This window comes from Ranitomeya variabilis, chromosome 4 (assembly GCF_051348905.1).
Source record: "Ranitomeya variabilis isolate aRanVar5 chromosome 4, aRanVar5.hap1, whole genome shotgun sequence".
Classification (NCBI taxonomy): Eukaryota; Metazoa; Chordata; class Amphibia; order Anura; family Dendrobatidae; genus Ranitomeya; species Ranitomeya variabilis.
The window spans coordinates 723,545,875-723,567,298 of NC_135235.1; the positions used below are offsets into that span (position 1 = coordinate 723,545,875).

General features: G+C 43.0%; 2 protein-coding genes across 2 annotated transcripts in view; both read left to right on the forward strand.

Annotated features, from left to right (window-relative positions):
- The window catches only part of LOC143768242 (uncharacterized), a 688,323-nt gene that overhangs the window by 566,629 nt on the left and 100,270 nt on the right, over nucleotides 1-21,424 (forward strand). The gene's annotated exons all lie outside the window — the stretch shown is intronic.
- LOC143766655 (uncharacterized) lies at nucleotides 194-20,855 on the forward strand. Its single transcript, XM_077254477.1, has 7 exons — nucleotides 194-306; nucleotides 1,295-1,443; nucleotides 1,573-1,752; nucleotides 1,835-1,958; nucleotides 2,042-2,139; nucleotides 2,724-2,814; nucleotides 18,965-20,855. The coding sequence occupies exons 2-7, from the start codon at nucleotides 1,366-1,368 to the stop codon at nucleotides 20,659-20,661; spliced, it is 2,268 nt and encodes a 755-aa protein (XP_077110592.1). The 5' UTR covers nucleotides 194-306; nucleotides 1,295-1,365; the 3' UTR covers nucleotides 20,662-20,855.

The window sequence follows — 21,424 nt, forward strand, 5'->3', positions numbered from 1 at the left end:
ACACACACGGCTCCGCTCCGTACACCTCGTACACACACAGCTCTGCTCCGTACACCTCGTACACACACGGCTCTGCTACATCCACACTGTAAACCCCTCCTGACCCCACACATAAACTTTCCCTCATCCAGCACCATGACAACCAGCACAGCAGAGTCCTGCATACACTGAGGCCCCTGATCATGTGACCCCTGACTCCTCCCCTTCTGTGACCTCATCACAGGTCCTGTGCGCACAGAGCAGCCAGCTGCCATATATGTGGAGTGCGGCTCTGGGGGTGGAGGGTCCACAGCAGAACTGTAGCAGGTAAAGACCCCAATATCCACAGGTGTCCCTTCTAATTGGGGGGAAACTATCACCTCTAATAATCCTCAGACAGTTCTGACAAACACGGAAAAGTGCCCCTTTATGGAGGTGACAGAAAGTCTGTTTAGTCCCTTTAGCTCCATAGTATCAGCTCTAATCCAATGGTGAGAGAGCGATTTACCCTGAAGAGTCACAGATTGTGGGGTTGTTATAGAATGTTATATTTAGGGGTTTTGTGTTGTCTCCTTATAAGAATCACAATGGTTTTGTTCCTTTTCCGCTGATGGATACAAACGACCCAACTATGAAAGACGGGAACCAAGGAAACATGTATTACTCTCATAGTACGGGGCCTCCACACAGTATTGTCGGGAAACCTCCATATAGAGGCCGGTGGGGATGGAGTCAGTGACCGACTCTGGACAGATCTGTTCCTAGAGCCGCAGTAGGAGATGGAGATGTCGTCCTCATCATGGAGTCGTTATTTCTCCTGTCACGTGTAATGAATATCTCCTGCAGTATTACTAATGCCGATTCCAGGGTCGGGAAATGAGGCGAGAATTAGCGTTATGGAAGATGAGTCTATGAGGAACGTATTCAGCTGCCGACTCCGAGGGAGAAACTGCTTGTTGTCTGTGGCCGAAATATATAGGTTTTATTAGTAGATGTCAGGGAAGAAAGCGGTATGTAGTAAAATGATAAAAATACCATTACTGCTTGGGTCCCCACCGGTCTCTGTATTTCTTGGTCATTCCCAACGACCTTGTAATTCCTATAGTCACTCAGTTGCTGACCAGTGAGTAACATAGGTAGTGATTGGGGCATGGAGGAGATGTCTTAGTCAACAGTTCAACTTATGTTCCAGTCCATACAAGAGAATACAACATCTACACGATCTATTTCCTAATTTCTTTCTCTTATGATGTCCAGTAATTGTATTATTACACAGGATTCTTATGATGTTACATCGGCTCATCTTCTCATTCAGGTCTCTACAATATCGGATCCTCTCAGTGACCATCTTCTATATAAGAGAATTTCCTGATTTACCCATCAAGGATGAATATGGACAGAGACAAGATGGCCGAGAGGATATTACACCTCACCCTAGAGATCCTCTTCCGGCTTACTGGAGAGGTGAGAGATTCTGATGACGTCACATTACATCATTCTTATCTATGGGAATAACAGATGGACAGAACTGGAGAGGTGAGGACTCTGGAAATGTCTGTAGTGAGATTTATTAATGTGTCTCTCCATAACCAGGATTACACAGTAGTGAAGAAGACCTCTAGTGAGCGCTGTCAGGACCCTGTGTCTGAGGGATGGGGAAGACCCCTGAGCCCAATCACGGGGCCTCCACCTCACCCCCTGATACATAAGGACATCAATGATCAGAAGATCCTAGAACTCGCCTACAAGATGATTGAGCTGCTGACTGGAGAGGTGACACTGCTGGGAATGCTGGGAAATTATACAGTAAAACTATGAAGGGATCAGGGGATGATGGTATCATTGTATGTGTCAGGTTCCTATAAGGTGTCAGGATGTCACTGTCTATTTCTCCATGGAGGAGTGGGAGTATTTAGAAGGACACAGAGATCTGTACAAGGACGTCATGATGGAGGTTCCCCAGCCCCTCACATCACCAGGTAATAGACAGGACTAAATACACACGGCCTATAATTATCTGAATCTGAAGAATGAATTCGGTCCCTGTATGTGTTACCTCCAGATCTATCCAGTAAGAGGACAACACCAGAGAGATGTCCCCGTCCTCTTCTTCCACAGGACTGTAAACAAGAAGATCCCAATGTTCCTCAGGATCATCAGGTAGATGGACAGAAGGTGTCAGATCTCCCCTATGATGTGTAGACAGCTGTGAAGATCTTGTTCTCAGTCTTGTTTCATTCACCAGTATTATGGTACCATCACACTCAGCGACGCTGCAGCGATATAGACAACGATCTGATTGTTGCAGCGTCGCTGTTTAGGTCACTGTAGAGATGTCAAACACAGCAGCTCCAGAACGATGCAGGAGCGATCCTGTGACGTAACAGCGACTCACTTATCGTTCTCACAGGTCGTTAGCTCCATGTTTAACATTGCTGACATCCTTGCTTTTGCTGTCAAACACGACGATACACGCCGATCTGACAACCAAATAAAGTTCTGGCCTTCTAGCTCCGACCAGCGATATCACAGCGGGATCCAGATCGCTGCTGCGTGTCAAACACAATGAGATCGCTATCCAGGACGCTGCAACGTCACGGATCGTTGTCATTCTCGTTGTAAAGTTGTTTAGTGTGAAGGTACCTTTATACTTGTGTAATGAGAACGGTGGAGATGGCAGGATTAGAGCTGATCATAGATGTGACTTCTCCATCTGTCTGTGACTTTTACAATATTTGTTTCAGGGTGAAGATCTGACCCATATTAATACTACAGAAACATATGTGAGTGGTGATGAGCGGTGTAAGGAGGAGATTCCTACATATGACTACCCAGGTGAGTAGTGACTAGAGATGAACGAATATTTCAATGTTCGGTTCGGATTACATTCGCCTAATTTGCAATATTCGCCGAACATTACCGAACGTCATTCACATCAATAAGAGGCAAAAGCAAACTCATGCACAACACCTTAGAACGGCCCCCAAATGCTGCTAAAACACATCTAATGAGTGACAGAAACCAGGAAAGAGGCCTCAATTCATAAGGTCTCTGGGTCTGGGACATCATTTACAGCTTTCAATTAATAATAATACTCATAATTAATAATAATAATCATCATCTTAATTGTATATAGCCATAACATATTCCGCAGTGCTTTACAATTTGCACACATTATCATCGCTGTCCCCTTTGGGACTCACAATCTAAGTTCCCTTCCAGCATGTCTTTGCAATTGAACGTCACAGTAAGACGAGGTGGGTTAGGGATCGGTGTAGAGCCCCTTTGCTGGGAGTCCTGATGCCACATGCAACACCTCTACCTGCTTTCATGCTGAGGCACACTCAGGTGGCACAAATATCATAGTAACATGGTAACATAGTTAGCAAGGCTGAAAAAAGGCATTTGTCCATCCAGTTCAACCTATATTCTGTCAGAATAAATCCCCAGATCTACGTCCTTCTAAAGAACCTAATAACTTTATTATACAATATTGTTATGCTCCAGGATGACATCCAGGCCTCGCTTGAACCCCTCGACGGAGTTCGCCATCACCACCTCCTCAGGCAAGGAATTCCAGATTCTCACTGCAATAACAGTAAAGAATCCTCTTCCATGTTGGTGGAAAAACCTTCTCTCCTCCAGACGCAGAGAATGCCCCCTTGTAACCGTCACCTTCCTTGGTATAAACAAATCCTCGGACAGATATTTGTATTGTCCCCTTATATACTTATACATGGTTATTAGATCGCCCCTCAGTCTTCTTTTTTCTAGACTAAATAATCCTAATTTTGCTAATCTCGCTGAGTATTGTAGTTTCCCCATCCCCTTTATTAATTTTGCTGCCCTCCTTTGTACTCGCTCTAGTTCCATTATATCCTTCCTGAGCACCGGTGCCCAAAACTGTACACAGTACTCCATGTGCGGTCTAACCAGGGATTTGTACAGAGGCAGTATAATGGTCTCATCATGTGTATCCAGACCTGTTTTAATGCACCCCATGATCCTGTTTGCTTTGGCAGCCGCTGCCCGGCACTGGCTGCTCCAGGTAAGTTTATCATTAACTAGGATCCCCAAGTCCTTCTCTCTGTCACATTTACCCAGTGGTTTCCCGTTCAGTGTGTAATGGTGATATGGATTCCTTCTTCCCATGTTTATAACCTTACATTTATCATTGTTAAACCTCATCTGCCACCTCTCGGCCTAACTTTCTAACTTATCCAGATTCATCTGTAGCAGAATACTATCTTCTCTTGTATTAACTGCTTTACATAGTTTTGTATCATCTGCAAATATCAATATTTTACTGTGTAAACCTTCTACCAGATCATTAATAAATATGTTGGAGAATAGTTCCCAACACCAACCCCTGCGGTACCCCACTGGTCACAGCGACCCAGTTAGAGACTATACCATTTATAACCACCCTCTGCTTTCTATTACTAAGCCAGTTACTTACCCACTTACACACATTTTCCCCCAGACCAAGCATTCTCAGTTTGTGTACCAACCTCTTGTGTGGCACGGTATCAAACGCTTTGGAAAAATCAAGATATACCAGGTCCAATTACTCACCTTGGTCCAGTCTATAGCTTACCTCTTCATGAAAACTGAGTAGATTGGTTTGACAGGAGCGATTTCTCATAAACCCATGCTGATATGGAGTTAAACAGTTATTCTCATTGAGATAATCCAGAATAACATCCATCAGAAACCCTTCAAATATTTTACCAACAATAGAGGTTAGACTTACTGGCCTATAATTTCCAGGTTCACCTTTAGAGCCGTTTTTGAATATTGGCACCACATTTGCTATGCGCCAGTCCTGTTGAACAGACCCCATCGCTATAGAGTCCCTAAAAATAAGAAATAATGGTTTATCTATTACATTATTTAGTTCTCTTAGTACTCGTGGGTGTATGCCATCCAGACCCAGAGATTTATCTATTTTAATCTTATTTAGCCAGTTTCGCACCTCTTCTTGGGTTAGATTGGTGACCCTTAATATAGGGCTTCCTTGTCTCTCGGCATTTCACCTAGCATTTTATTTTCCACTGTTAATACCGTGAAGAAGAAGGTGTTTAATATATTAGCTTTTTCCTCATCATCTACAACCAGTCTTTCAAAGCCAAGAGAGAAAGAAGCCACTGAACAATTATTCGCACACCACCATGGAGATCTCCTGCCCGTCGGTCCTGCTTCTGGCTGCTCGGTTACCATCCTTATTGTAGGTATTTTATGGTAACCGTTGATTTACACTGTCCTGCCTTGGGTCGGTGTTCCCTCTAGAGCTCTCCTGGCCTCTTACCCCGGCCCATGGTGAGCTGGGGGGTATGTTGCACTATTATATGCCACAGTGGTTACTGGGCTAGACCTTGCATTCATCACGGTCCATCAGGAATACGTATAGGAGTGGGGTGTGCTTCCACCATTTCCCCCCCTCCTCCCCCCTTTTTCTTCGATTGGGGGTTGATGGGTATACGTTTTTTACATTAGGGGGCTCTATTTACCAGTTATTGGTTTCTGACCCATTTGTGCAGTACTTTATCTCCTTGTGTATTTTCATGCATACCATTGAGCATGTTTCATGTTTTTGTTGCAGCCGTTATCTCACAATGGACCTGATGGGGGGAGTTTTTTTGTATTGCTTTTAATTGTTTTTAATTATTGTGTTACCAATAAAGTTGTTCCTTTTGATATTCATTATGGGTGGTGTGCGAATAATTGTTCAGTGGCTTCTTTCTCTCTTGGCTTTGCGACGTTGTATTAGCCACTTGCGTTTGCACCCCCACTATCCTTGGGATTTATGTGGATTTAGTGAGTGCGCCAGCTATTTTTGTATTTTACAACCAGTCTTTCCTCACAATTTTTTAAGGGGCCTACACTTTCACTTATGATTCTTTTACTATTGATATAGTTGAACAGTTTGGGATTAGTTTTAGGGTATGTGTCCACTGGCCGGATTACATCCGGATTAGATGCGGGTATAATGCTGCGTACAACCGCAGCGTTCAACCCGCAGCGTGCAGATGTTAAAGCATAGTGGAGTGGATTTTATGAAATCCCATCTCCACTATGTGTGTGAACACACATCCGGCGACCCTGCGTTTATGGACATGCAGGGTGTCTTTTTAGAATGCATCATGTCTGTTTACCTTGCGGCAACGCTCCATCACCGCAAGGTAAATAACAGAGTCCTATGTATTGGGTGCGGCGTTTCTGGATGTGTGCAATGAACACATCCGGAATCACCGCGTGTACAGAAGGGGGCGGCGCTTTGGGCGGAGCGAGTTTTCTGCTCCTTCCAAAGCGCTGGCAATCTGGACAGTGGACACATACCCTTACGCTCCTTAGCAATATGCTTCTCCATTTCCTTTTTGGCAGCTTTAGTTAGTTTTTTAGATAAAGTATTTTTCTCCCTATAGTTTTTTAGAGCTTCAATGGTGCCATCCTGCTTTAGCAGTGCAAATGCTTTCTTTTTCCTGTTAATTGCCCCTCTTACTTCTTTGTTTAGCCACATTGGGTCTTTCTTGTCCTTTTATTCCTACAAGGTATAAACCACTTACAGTGCCTATTTAGGATGTTCTTAAACATTTCCCATTTATTGTCTGTATTCTTATTTCTGAGGACATTATTCTAGTCAACCAGATTAAGGGCATCTCTAAGCTGGTCAAACTTTGCCTTCCTAAAGTTCAGCGTTTTTGTAACTCCCTGACAAGTCCCCCTAGTGAAAGACAAGTGAAACTGTACAATATTATGGTCGGTCGCTATTTCCTAGATGCCTGACAACCTGCAGATTCATTATTCTGTCAGGTCTATTAGATAGTATTAGGTCTAAAAGTGCTGCTCCTCTGGTTGGATTCTGCACCAATTGTGAAAGATAATTTATCTTGGTTAGTAGCAGAAGCCTTTTGCCTTTATGGGTTTTGCAGGTCTCTGTTTCCCAGTTAGTATCCGGGTAGTTAAAGTCCCCCATAACAAGGACCTCATTATGCGTTGCAGCTTCATCTATCTGCCTTAGTAGTAGACTTTCCATGATTTCCATGAGAATTTTGTTACTATTTTTCCCTCCATGTATTTTGACCCATATGTACTCAACATCCTCATTCACTTCGCTAATATCATCCCTTAAAGTGGACTTTAGACAAGACTTTACATAGAGGCAAACCCCTCCTCCTCTCCGAATTTTACAATCCTTTCTAAACAGACTGTAACCTTGTAAGTTAACTGCCCAGTCATAACTTTCATCTAACCATGTCTCAGTTATTCCCACTATGTCATCGTTACCTGTAGATATTTCCGCTTCTAGTTCTTCCATCTTGTTTGTCAGACTTCTGGCGTTTGCGAGCAAGCAGTTTAGAGGATTTTGTTTTGTTCCAATCTCCTCCCTGTAGATTGTTTTAGAAATTTTCTTACCTCCCTTTTGAGTATGTTGTCTTGGGTCTTCTTTGCTGCACCTCCTGTCCTTCATCAGTATATTTTCTGGCTTCATGTTCGTGTCTATCGTTTTTCTTCCCGTCCCCTCTTCTTCTAGTTTAACTCCCTCCTGATGAGTGTAGCGAGTCTTCTGGCGAATGTGTGTTTCCCAGGTTGGTTGAGGTGTAGTCTGTCTCTGGCGAAGAGTCCGTCGTACAGGTAATTCACTCCGTGGTCCAGGAATCCTAATCCTTGTTGTCTGCACCATCGTCTTAGCCAATTGTACGCATCAAGGATCGTGTTCCATCTACTGGTGCCATGCCAGTCTACTGGAAGGATAGAAGAAATTCTACCTGTGCATCCAGTTCCTTTACTTTCTTCCCCAGCTCTTCAAAGTCCTTGCAGATTGTCGGTAGGTCCTTCCTTGCCATGTCATTGGTGCCATCATGTATCAGAAGAAATGGGTGGATGTCCTTGGAACTAATGAGGTTTGGTATCCTATCAATCAAATCCTTGCTCTTTGCACCTGGGAGGCAGCATACTTCTCTTACAGTTATGTCCGGTCTTCAGATGGCTGTTAATGTGCCTCTCAGTAGTGAGTTTTCCACCACTACCATTCTTCTTGGCTGTACTTTTTGTTGTCACTTATGGGTGTTGTTGTGTGCCCTTTTCTTCTTTGCTTGCTGGTAGTGCCTCATCCTTAGGTGTGCCATTTTCGTCCTCCACAGGGCCTTGCTATCGGTTTCTCAGTTGTGTGGTTGGTGATGTCTCCATTGTCTTTCTTCTTTTGGTCACATGCTTCCACTCTTCTGCTTTTGGAGGTTCTCTGACACTTTCTTCACCTTCTGTGACCAGTAGAGATGCTTCTGTTCTGTCTAAGAAGTCTTCATTTTCTTTGAGTTTCAATGTTGTAATTCTTTCTTGTAGACCCCGCACCTTTTCTTCTGAAAGGGCCAGTAGTCTACACTTCTGGCAGTGAAGTTGGATTCTTCTTCTGGTCGATCTGTGAACCTGTAGCATATATTGAAGCTCACCATGTAGGTTGTCACATCTGCCATGTTGCTCCTGGATCGTGCTGACTTGCTATGTGTTTTCCTTCTTGTGTAATCTGCTGTGTTTTTTACTTCTTGTGTAATCTACTCAATCAGCCAAGCTTTCTTGCAATAATGTCCTAGAGGCAAAAATTCCTCAAGCTTCAATCCCTGGTTTGGCGATGCTTTCCAAGCAGCTGGTCCCGGCTGTACCCAACAATCTTCTTGCCTGAGGGAGACTCTTCGCTTTTCCTAGAAGGCAATTGGAACATGCAAATTTTCCTCCTCAAGCTTCAGCTTTCTTGACTACCATTGTCAGAAAAATGTAAGGATAGTAACACGGGTTGTTGAGTCCAAGGAAGTGGAGGCCTGATGGTCCCGGAGGCCTACTGCTACAGGCAACACGTATGAAGGAGACCCAACCAGGAGTGCTCACATTTCCAAAAATTATTGGCAGACACAACAAAAGTGGCATCAATTTCACCACAGTAGAAATAGTATAATAGAGACTGACTTAGAGTGCAGTTACGTGACATTAATGCATCATGCTAAAAAATGCAATATCACCTAGTCTGTACAATTGGGGTGAGATCCATGACTTGTTCATCTTGATGAATGTTAGGTGGTCTACACTTTCAGGGGACTGCCGGCTGTGTTTATCCGTCACGTTCTGAGAGAACGCTGGCTGCTGGGCACGGTAAAACCTCCAAGGCGTGTGAGGCGAGCTCAGGCCACTCATCAATTTTAGAAGACCAAAATGTGAAAGGGTCCAAAACCTCCCTGATGGCATTGATATTTAGTTCTAGATGCTCCTGCACCATCCTCTCGATTCGTTCACCACGTGTAAGACTAGGACTCTGTTGAGCTAGTGCATGAGTTGGTCTAAAAAAAAGTCTCAAAGGACTCACAGAAATTGCTTCTTCTTGCTGCTGCTAATGTTTTAGCGTTGACTAATTGACGTGCTGGAGGCTGGATGTCTACAGTTGGGATGCAAACTGTGTGCTTCATTGCTGTCTTGGGGAAAAGCTCTCTTAAGGTTGTGTAAAAGCGTGTTTTGATACTCCAGCATTCGCGGGTCCATTTCTAGGGTGGGAATCATCTTTCAAAATTTGGTTTTATAACGTGGATCTAATAAAGTGTCAACCCAGTAGTCAGCATTATTCTTAATCATAACTGTACGGGGATCATGTTGCAGATAGTACAGCAAGAAGGCACTTGTATGACTGTCTCTACCATGAGGTCCAAGCCCATACTGTGTTGGTGGCTGGGTAACAATGAGGCTCGTTTCCTCCATCCCCTCCCGCCAACCACGAACAACAGAGAGGAGAGGTATATCCTCTTCATCTGACAGTTGCTCGCCCATCACCTCTTCCTCCTCCATTTGTTCTTCGGATCATGCACCTTTGATAACAGTTTGTCTGTTATCACCAGCTCCCATCGATTACAGTAACCCACCCTCCCTTGGCACCCACCTGTGTGATGACAGTCTTTAAACTTAGAGACAATGTTATCCCTTCTGCATCCTCCTCTGCTTCCTCCTCTTCTTCTGGGACCACCATCTCCTTCCGCAGCCTATTCAAAGTCTGCTCCAGCATATAGATGACCGGAATAGTGAGGCTGATGAATGCATCGTTGGCGCTAACCATCTTAGTAGCCATTTAAAAACTGTGCAGTAGGGTGCAGAGGTCCTTAATCTGTGCCCACTCTGTAAATGTGATATGCACCACGTCTGCACTGCGTTGGCCCAGGCTATACAACATGACATACTGCGTCAGGGCTTGTTGCTGCTGTCACAGTCGCTGCAACATGTGCTGAGTGGAATTCCACCGTGTCGGCACATTGCATATCAACCTGTTAACTGGCATGGACAAATGCCTTTGTATTGATGCAAATCGATGAACAGAGGGGGTCTGAAAGGCGGAAATGAGCACACCGATTACGTACTTTCTTTTCTCATCCAGGCTAGGATAGTGGGTGAGAAAGCGCTGCTATGCAAGGCACATGTGTGAGCTTGCCACGCCGTAGTGCCGCCACCAGGGTCGCACCGTTAACGGACACGGCCTTCCCTGGATGCAGGTTCAGAGGAGACAGCCATTGATCAAACTTGGCCTGGAGAGCTGTCTACAACTCTTCAGCTGTATGATTGCGATCTCCAAGCCCTATCAATTTTAAGACTGCCTGATTGCAGTGAGCCCTGGCTGCGAAGTACGGAGGTAGTGGGGGTTCGCTCTGCACTGTTGGGACGCGTGTCTCATAAAGGCAGAGGTTGAGGCCGCAGGTGGAGGCCCTAGAGGAGGCAGAAGCAGTGAAGGAAGTGATAAATGTAGAGGTTTGTCCTGCAAGCCTTGGGGATTCCAAGACTTGTGGAGCAGCGCCTTTACCCACAGCCACCCGAGTCACCCAGTGCCCAGTCAGCGACATGTAATGCCCTTGGCCTTGCTTACTCGTCCAAGTGTCTGTGGTGAAATGAACCCTGGCAGACAGATTTTATCAAGGAACCGGTGATGTCTGCGACATGCTGGTGTAGTGCAGGTACAGCTTTCTTAGAAAAGTAATGGCGACTGGGTAATTGGTACTGGGGGACTGCGATGGCCATCAGCTTTCAGAAACCGTCTGTATCTACCAGGCGGAAAGGCAGCATTTCAATGGCCAACAAATTGGAGATGGTGTAGTTCAACCTCTTAGCTTTGTCATATGTAGGAGGAAAAAATCTTTTATGGCACCACAACTGCGGAACCATAGGCTAGCTACAGTGCTGTGGGAGGGTGAAGTACAATGAACTGGACAAACTTCTGGCCCGTGAGAGGTGCAGGCAGAGATGTTACTGTGGATTGAGAAACTTGTGGTGTGATCGTTCTCTGAGATCGGTTAAAAACAGTAGGCATGTCCGCTTCTGTTACAGCTGAAGGCAGCCTCTCAGTCAGCATGACTCAAGCGGGTAAAGAACTCACGGTTCTGTGGTCAAGTACCTGTGTCTCAATAGTTGGCAAGGTAGCAGAGGAGGAGGAAGAAGCAGCAGCTGCGATTGATGGGGCAGCTGATGGTGGTTGATATCTGCTGGTCCGCATTTTTGCGCATTGGGATTCCCACAGTAAAGCATGCTGATTGTGCATGTGAAGGTACATACATGTAGTAGTTAAATTATTGCTACTACAATGTTGGCAGATTACATGAGTTGGCTCATCCTTTGCAGTGTCAAAAAAGATCCAGGCTAGGCAACCCTTACCATCCCAGCGAGCTACAAACCCGCAGACGCTGCTGGTCAGAGGCACAGTTGTGGCTGAAGATGCATCGTTTGTCGCGGCTGCCTCACTACGTGTCTGCCACATACGGTGCAACGTAACCTCATCATCTTCCTCCTCAGATGACCTACTCAGCTGTGTGCCTCTATGTTCACACCAACTGGGATCTAACACCTCATCATCATTCTCTGTGTTATCACATTCCTCGCCATTGGAGTCACCCTCCTTCTCTTCTCGCCCTGACAACACAGTACACTCCACGTGAGCCTCAGATATCTGAGTCTCATCAGGATCACCTCCCCACCGCGGTTAACGTCTAATGATGAGAGTCAGGATGCTGTTCGGACCCAACTTCGTCCTGCCTCATATCCAACTAAAAAAAATTTGGGCATTGGTGCAGACTTCCTCCTCTTGACTCTGCAAATCTTTTGAGTACACTTCTGATGAACATGGCATAGAATGTGTGAAGAGCTCTTCAGACTCACCCATCTGTGGTTCCGTATAGTCAGTTGAACGGTTGGATAGTTGGGACCCGGGGGAAGCAAGGGGAATTTGGGTCCCACATCTGTGGACTGTACTGGGTGTGATGTTGAGGTGGCGAAAGAGGAGGAGAGGCCACTTGAAGCTGCGCTTGCCATCCACTCGAGTACATGCTCTTTCTGTGCATCAATGATAAGGTAGTGGTGTAGTCTGTCCAGTAACATAAGTTGTCAGTTGTCTTTGCATAGGACATGACGTTGCTTCACTAGTGCCCTAATTCCCCTTCCACCATGGCTTCTCTTTTTCCCAGTCATGTTGCTCAGATAATGTGATAGGGGCACAGTATTAGCAACAAAAAATTAGATACTGAACTCTGCACCACTTCTGCAGACAGCTGAATTTCAGCTACAGTAAATTCAAAGTTGAAATATGGTGTGCTGTATCTTGTTAGTCACAGAAAAAAAGAACTGAGTATGGATGAGGTCTGTATGACAAATAAGTTTTTCTACAAACAATTTTAAAGTCAGAACCCTTACTGTATGATGTTAATAACAGAAGAATTTGTTTCTGGCCTCTGGATCAGGCCTCTACAGCTTAATTTCAACCCAAACAAATGGCAAAGTGTGATACGGCGGGTTGTCTAACTTTTGGAACGGACAAATTATTATTTTTTTATAATGTGCCTTAGGTCTGCAGACAGTTTTATTTCAGCACAGCACTAAATGACAAGGTGGTATACAGCAGACTGGTTAATATTTTTTCACTAGCTAAATATGAATTAGAATGCTATACTTGTGCATGGATCACAATAGAAGCAGTCCACAACATGTGCCCTGCTGTCTTTCTTTGTGCACCTCAGTATGGCCAAAAAATAAAAAGTGCTGGAAGGTAAATTTAACAGCCACACTGGACAGCAGTTACCTAAAGTATCTGACGAATATACAACCACATAGCTAATCATTGATCAAAAAAGAGAGAAAAGGAGTTCTATACAAATTTAATTTATAAAATCAATTTTTATTGTAGAAATATAAAATCTAGTATTTAATACAAAAATACACATGAAAAACGAAAGGAGACCCTAGTACAAAGAACATCCTCATCACAGGCACATAACTGTATAGCGCACCATGGTGAAAAATAAATAAATATACCTATCTAACACATGGTAATGTGATACAATACTGGTTCCTATATGGACAAGTGTCCGCCATAAAGATCCAAGTGAAAGAACCAAGTACTATATATCAGGTGTAAAATTTCTTACCCATGGTGAAGTAGCAAATGCCTGGGACTTTGGAGACCCCCTAACGCGCGTTTCGCGTTGCTTTCTCAAAGAGGGAATAACCTAAATGCCCAAAAATCGGTGTTTATATAGTAACGCCCATAGACCGGCGTCCCTTAAGTGCGCAGGCGCACCCATACCAGCTGAAAGTATTTTCCCAGTCCCCAGCGTTCACCGGGAGCGCACGTCAAGGGGAAATCCCCTGCTGACGTCACGGACATGCGCTCTCGGAAATAAGAAGCCGAAGACAAGGGAACTTCCTGCCTGGCGTGGAGCGCATGCGCAGGTGAGCGGTCTGGCGTACAGGGAAGAATATACAAACTACGGCAGCCCAGGGTGAGATCCGTACATCTAGCACCACATAAAGGCGGCCCACCAATAAATCTAAGTACAATAAAAATTGATTTTATAAATTAAATTTGTATAGAACTCCTTTTCTCTCTTTTTTGATCAATGAATATTTGGAGTATACAGTATTGTCCTCTTACATACATGGGTAAAAATATACATCTTTTCACAACTACGCACGGAGTGTGTAGGATCCATGTTGTTTCTGTTGGTGTGCTCACATAGCTAATCATCTAAAATGTGGATACAACAGGCTTTTTCACATTTAACTATTAAAAATATTATTTTGAATGCTATACTTGTGCACTGCTTCTATTGTGCTCCATGCACAACACACTTGTAGGACATGTGCCCTGCTGACTTTGTCTGTGAACCTCAGTAATGCCCCACCCAAAAAAATTCCGGAAGGTTAATTTTACAGTCAAACTGAACACTGTCCAGCTACACTATCTGATTAATATACAATTGCCTAACTAACTAGCTGAAATCTTGATGTTAACAGTGGCAGTGTCAGGAGCAGCCTCTCTGCACTGTTAGTGTCAAAATGGCGCTAAAAAAAGATGTCTGCTATTTATATGAAGAGTGACATGTGATTTGAGCAGCCAATGACACAAGTCGTGGTGTCAGGACATTGTGGGTGTTTCCTGCGCACTTGTTGGCTAGCTGCAATGTGCACACATAAAGTTAGGAAGAAAAAAAAAAGACTGCTGTGCTTACAAGAACACCACGCCTCTGAGCTCTGCACACCGCCTCCCCTCATCAAACAGGTGCCAAACGCTCATGATACACCACCATTATCATTGCTAAAGTGCTGAAAATATTTTTGTGGCAACGCAAATATTTTACCGAATGTTACCGATTTTTATCTTATAAAATTTTGCTCGGGTTTCCGAACACAAATTCTAATGTGCCATATCCGTGCCGAATTTATGTTTGGCGATCGTTTTCCGAACAATTTCACTCATCTCTAGTAGTGATCACTAAATGCAGAGAAGTCAAAGATTCTTCCTATCTTCCTAATCATCGGCTGTGGCTGCTTTATCGATCGTCTTTTCCAGTCGTATCCCAATCGTGTGATCACCATTTTGCCTCTAGACCACAACATTTTGCTCCATATGGAAATGTTGAAATTACTTGGTGAATTTGTTAAAAGAAATCTGTCACCCCAAAATTCGCCTATAAGCTAAGGCCACCGGCATCAGGGGCTTATCTACAGCATTCTGTAATGCTGTAGATAGGCCCCCGATGTCACCTGAAAGATAAGAAAAACAGGTTATATTATACTCACTCGGGGGGGTCCCGATGTGGTCCGGTCCGATGGGCTTCGCGGTTCGGGCCCAGTACCTCCCATCTTCATACGATGACGTCCTCTTCTTTGCTTCCTGCCACAGCTCCTGCGCAGACGTACTTTATCTGCCCTGTTGAGGGCAGCGTAAAGTACTGCAGTGCGCAGGCGCCGGGCCTCTCTGACCTTTCCCGGCGCCTGCGCACTCAGTACTTTGCTCTGCCCTCAACAGGGCAGATAAAATACGCCTGCGCAGGAGCCGCAGCAGGAAGCAAAGAAGAGGACATCATCGTATGAAGATGGGAGGTGCTGGACCTGGACTGTGACGTCCATCGGACCGGACCGCACCAGGACCGTCCCTGGGTGAGTATAACATAACCTGTGTTTCTAATCTTTCAGGTGATACCGAGGGCTTATCTACAGCATTACAGATTGCTGTAAATAAGCCCCTGATTCCGGTGGCTTTAGCTTATAGGCGAATTTTGGGGTGACAGATTCCCTTTAAATCCTTTTCTATAGAACTTACAACCTGCAGTATCCACCTACCCCCGGGGATTAGAAGACGCTGACTGTTACCTGCCGAGATCTGTAAACTAGAAAGCCAAATGACGTAGAAAATCACTTGAATAAAAAATTATGATGGGCCTGTGAGACAAAGCGGAAGGTAATGATGCTGTTGGCTTCCTAGATCCCTGATATCTTATTGGATGAATCTACCATCTCCCCATACTGTGCTGCTGAACATGCTCATATAGTCCCTACAAGACCAGGTCCAGTCTTTCTGCCCAAACTTCGCTTTTATGAACGTCAACAGTAAATGTGCAGTGAGGCCGAGTGTGAATTTCTATACAACAACAACAGAGTCCCTTTGTCCTGACTTTTCAATTTCTTTTAAAACCGACTAACTTCAAGGAGGATTATGATAAACTGCATAAAAGACATTACACTTGTCCCAGGATATATCTCTAAACTGTGCATGGCTGATGGCTGTAATATAGCCCTGGTTTCATGGGTTCACTCCATGTCATAAATTCCATTATGTTTTCAATTCTAAGGAATTCAGATTACTGGACAATCTCTACTGAAATGGGGAGCACTTATCATTGACTACCTAATATTTCTTTTTGAAACTGATCTGACAGAAAATATTGGCCCTTACGATAATTTAGATTGCCAAGAACCACCAAGCCCCATACTGTAACTACTCCAGAGAGGTTTCACCACTAGTTACTCATTTTTTTTGCTGATGAAGATTGTTGAGTTTGATAATTTCAGTAGATGTGGTACTGTCTATAGTCACAGTTTTTGACTACAGTAGTTAGTTCCCAAAAGACTCTGATAACCAGTTCCTGCAGCCAGTTTTGTGTTCCTAATCAGGGCCCATTTTTCAAATATTTATATGGTGTTAAATTTTAGAATTCTTCACAAAATAGAAGCCTCATTTTTTTTCACTTTCACAAAGGGTAATACCAAACAGATGGACCTCACAAATTATTTTACAACTTCTCTTGTATCCGACAATACCCTATAAACGGTTGTACATTACTGTCTTGGCACATTTCAGGGTTGAGAAGGGATGGAGCTCCATTTAGCTATTTGAATTCAGATCTTACTGGAATAGCTTGCAGACACAATATATTAGGAGCAGTGTTTGTGGCCACCTGGCAGCTCGAAAGATGGCCACCACGAACAGGCTTGGTGCCATCTACTCCATTTTTCTGATCCCTGGGATTGTCATGGGCATCACCATTTAACACCTCTACAGTAGTCAGCAAACAGGCCGGGATCACAACAGGAAACAAATACACAAGCCGTGAGCTGACTGGACTGAATGAGAGAACAAGGCTGTACCTGGCAGCTTCCTTCAATATGCTTCGAGTTTTTGTAGAATATGGTGCTATCCAATTGGCTGAATCAGGGAGTAGATTACTTCAGCTGGACAGCACATACACCCATACTGCCAGATTGGATGGTACTACTTGTCTCAGGCACCCTAATCTTAGTGGATGAATCGAGCCTATGTTGTCTAGAGCTTTTGGTTCCAACGTCTACTCCATTACCAGAACCCCCTGCCATATGAATAAGGACACGCCTGGTGACGTCATAGGAGCAGATGACAGAAGAGATGTGACACACCATCTGCAGAAGCCCTAATATGACAACATTTCAAAAAATCAGAACTGAAGAAATCCCCATGAAATGACTCCATTTTGGAAATTATAACCCTCAGAGAACTATTGGAGTAGTGACTATTTTTGATTCTACAGGCACTTTCCGGAAATTAGCACACAGTGGATGTGGGAGAAAACCATTGCAAATATGCCATTTTATTACCCAACACATAGTGCCCTGATTGTGCTGCAGGAGATACACACACACACACACACACACACACACACACACACACACACACACCATAAATTAAGTGGGTTCTTCTCACTATAGTAATGCCAAATACATGTGGTTTGGGCTCACTAAAAGGCTCAGAAGCGAGGGGGCAATTTGACTTTGGCAGAGTGGTTATTGCTGGATTGGTTAATGGAAGCCATGTTGATTTTCAAGAGCCTTTGAGACACTAATAATGTGGAAACCTCTGTTGGAGGACCTGAGTGGGGACTTGTTTTTGTTAGCTGAATAGACGTTTTTATTGGTATTATGTTCATCAACCTAATGTTTCTTTGTAGCTTTTTATTCCATATTTTGTAGGCAGAATGAAAAAACAGTTAAATACCACGCTCCACAGGTTTATCATATGAGATTCTCTATTAGACTGAGAACTCATTGTTACATAGTTAATAGTTATTAAGGTTGAAGGAAGACTTTAAGTCCATCTAGTTCAACCCATAGCCTAACCTAACATGCCCTAACATGTTGATCCAGAGGAAGGCAAAAAAAAAACCCATGTGGCAAAGAGTAAGCTCCACCTTGGGGAAAAAAATTCCTTCCCGACTCCACATACGGCAATCAGACTAGTTCCCTGGATCAACGCCCTATCAAGGAATCTAGTGTATATACCCTGTAACATTATATTTTTCCAGAAAGGTATCCAGTCCCCTCTTAAATTTAAGTAATGAACCACTCATTACAACATCATACGGCAGAGAGTTCCATAGTCTCACTGCTCTTACAGTAAAGAATCCGCGTCTGTTATTATGCTTAAACCTTCTTTCCTCCAGACGTAGAGGATGCCCCCTTGTCCCTGTCACCGGTCTATGATTATAAAGATCATCAGAAAGGTCTTTGTACTGTCCCCTCATATATTTATACATTAACATAAGATCACCCCTTAGCCTTCATTTTTCCAAACTAAATAGCCCCAAGTGTAATAACCTATCTTGGTATTGCAGACCCCCCAGTCCTCTAATAACCTTGGTCGCTCTTCTCTGCACCCGCTCCAGTTCAGCTATGTCTTTCTTATACACCGGAGACCAGAACTGTGCACAGTATTCTAAGTGTGGTCGAACTAGTGACTTGTATAGAGGTAAAATTATGTTCTCCTCATGAGCATCTATGCCTCTTTTAATGCATCCCATTATTTTATTTGCCTTTGTAGCAGCTGCCTGACACTGGCCACTGAATATGAGTTTGTCATCCACCCATACACCCAGGTCTTTTTCATTGACGGTTTTGCCCAGAGTTTTAGAATTAAGCACATAGTTATATATCTTATTACTTCTACCCAAGTGCATGACCTTACATTTATCCCCATTAAAGCTCATTTGCCATTTATCAGCCCAAGCTTCTAGTTTACATAAATCATCCTGTAATTGTCTTGGTGAAGAATTCAATATTTTTACATAACTTGCAATTTTTGCAGAGGCAGACAGTTTAAGTAGAAATGTTAAATGGCATTCAAGGATATTATATACAAAAATGATAATTGGTTTATATCTTGCAGATGTCTGTACCCAGAGATCAAAGGAACAGCTAACATCTTCGATTTTTAAATCAAATGATTTTGAGATCCCACTGGATACAATTGACGTTAATACCATTACTCCAGATATACCATCATTCCTTCGCAGCAAAGATATCTCATCTGATCCTTTGAAACAGGTTGTGTCATCTGATTCATTAGTGACAACTAAGGAAAATCAGAGTCCTAAAATAAGCATTAAAAACAGAAATACTCCTAAATCAAAGAAGCCATTTTCATGTTCAAAATATGGAAACCGTTTTCTCATCGAAAAGTCTTTTCTTAAACATCCAAAAATTCACACAGTGGAGAAAAGATGTTCATGTTCCAAGTGTGGAAAATGTTTTAAATGCAAATCACATCTTGTTATACACCAGAGAACCCACACAGGGGAGAAACCTTTTCCATGTTCAGAATGTGGGAAATGTTTTAACCAGAAATGCAATCTTGTTATACACCAAAGAACCCACACAGGGGAGAAACCTTTTTCCTGTTCAGAATGTGGGAAATGTTTTAACGAGAAATCAGATTTGGATAGGCACCAGAGAACTCACACAGGGGAGAAGCCTTTTTCATGTTCAGAATGTGGGAAATGTTTTAAAGTGAAATGCAATCTTGTTATTCACCAAAGGACCCACACAGGGGAGAAACCTTTTTCATGTTCAGAATGTGGGAAATGTTTTAACGAGAAATCATCTTTGATTAAGCACCAGAGAACTCACACAGGGGAGAAGCCTTTTTACTGTTCAGAATGTGGGAAATGTTTTAAACAGAAATCCAATCTTGTTATACACCAAAGAACCCACACAGGGGAGAAACCTTTTTCATGTTCAGAATGTGAGAAAGGTTTTAAGGAGAAATACGATTTGGATAGGCACCAGAGAACTCACTCAGGAGAGAAGCCTTTTTCCTGTCCAGAATGTGGGAATTATTTTAGCGAGAAATGCAGTCTTGTTAGACACCAAAGAAGAACCCACACAGGGGAGAAACCTTTTTCCTGTTCAGAATGTGGGAAATGTTTTAAACTGAAATGGGATCTTGTTATACACCAAAGAACCCACACAGGGGAGAAACCTTTTTCATGTTCAGAATGTGGGAAATGTTTTAACAGGAAATCAAATCTTGTTACTCACCAAAGAACCCACACAGGGGAGAAACCTTTTTCATGTTCAGAATGTGGGAAATGTTTTAACGAGAAATCATCTTTGGTTAAGCACCAGAGAACTCACACAGGGGAGAAGCCTTTTTCCTGTTCAGAATGTGGGAAATGTTTTAACGAGAAATCATCTTTGGTTAAGCACCAAAGAACTCACACAGGGGAGATGCCTTTTTGCTGTTCAGAATGTGGGAAATGTTTTAAACAGAAATCCAATCTTGTTATACACCAAAGAACCCACACAAGGGAGAAACCTTTTTCATGTTCAGAATGTAGGAAAGGTTTTAAGGAGAAATCCGATTTGGATAGGCACCAGAGAACTCACTCAGGAGAGAAGCCTTTTTCCTGTTCAGAATGTGGGAAATGTTTAAACGAGAAATCATCTTTGGTTAAGCACCAGAAAACTCACACAGGGGAAAAGCCGTTTTCATGTTCGGAATGTGAGAAAAGTTTTGTAAGGAAATCATATCTTCTTAGTCACCAAAAAATTCACACAGAGGAGAAGCCTTTTTCATGTTCATAATGTAGGAAATGATTTACACTAAAATAACTCTTTAACATCAGAAAAGTCACAAAGGGGGTGAAACCTTTTCATGTTCAGAATGTTGGAAATGTTTTAACATAAAAATGTATTTCTTAAATGGGTTGTCCATTACTAGGACAACCCCTTGTCATTCTTCATGTTTGGTCTATTTAAAATAAAAATATTCATACTCACTCACTTTCCATGCCAGTTTTGTTCGAATAGTCTTTGCACTCATGTTCCCGCGACTCATGTAAGGTTGTTACAAAATCAGCACTGGCTTCACTGTTCCTGCCTTTGGATGTATTGAACATCAACTGGAAGCTAGGGCCACCGCTGCTCTCTGACTTACTCTTATTGTTTAATATGTCCAAAAGTGGAGACCGTGAACCAAGTTTAAGAACGCACTTGCTTTCTAAACACATTTGGTATTCTATTAGTCTTTTCCCTATGATTTTTAAATACATTTTCCCACAGGTTTCAACAAAGAAATAAAAAAAACACTTTTTGATATGACTATATTTTAACTTTAAAAAAAAAATAAAGAATTCATCATTTTAAACATGTCGTGGATTTGTAGAGTAGAAGCTGGATCAATCTTTCCTTTTCCGATGAGAAGGGTTTGTCCAAGTAATGAACATCACCTTTAAACAACAAAAATCCCACACAGAGAAACCATTATAATACCTACAGTAGAGTGTGAAAAATAAATTACTAGAAAATCGTATTTTGTTTACCATAAAAAAATAACTCAGACTGGGAG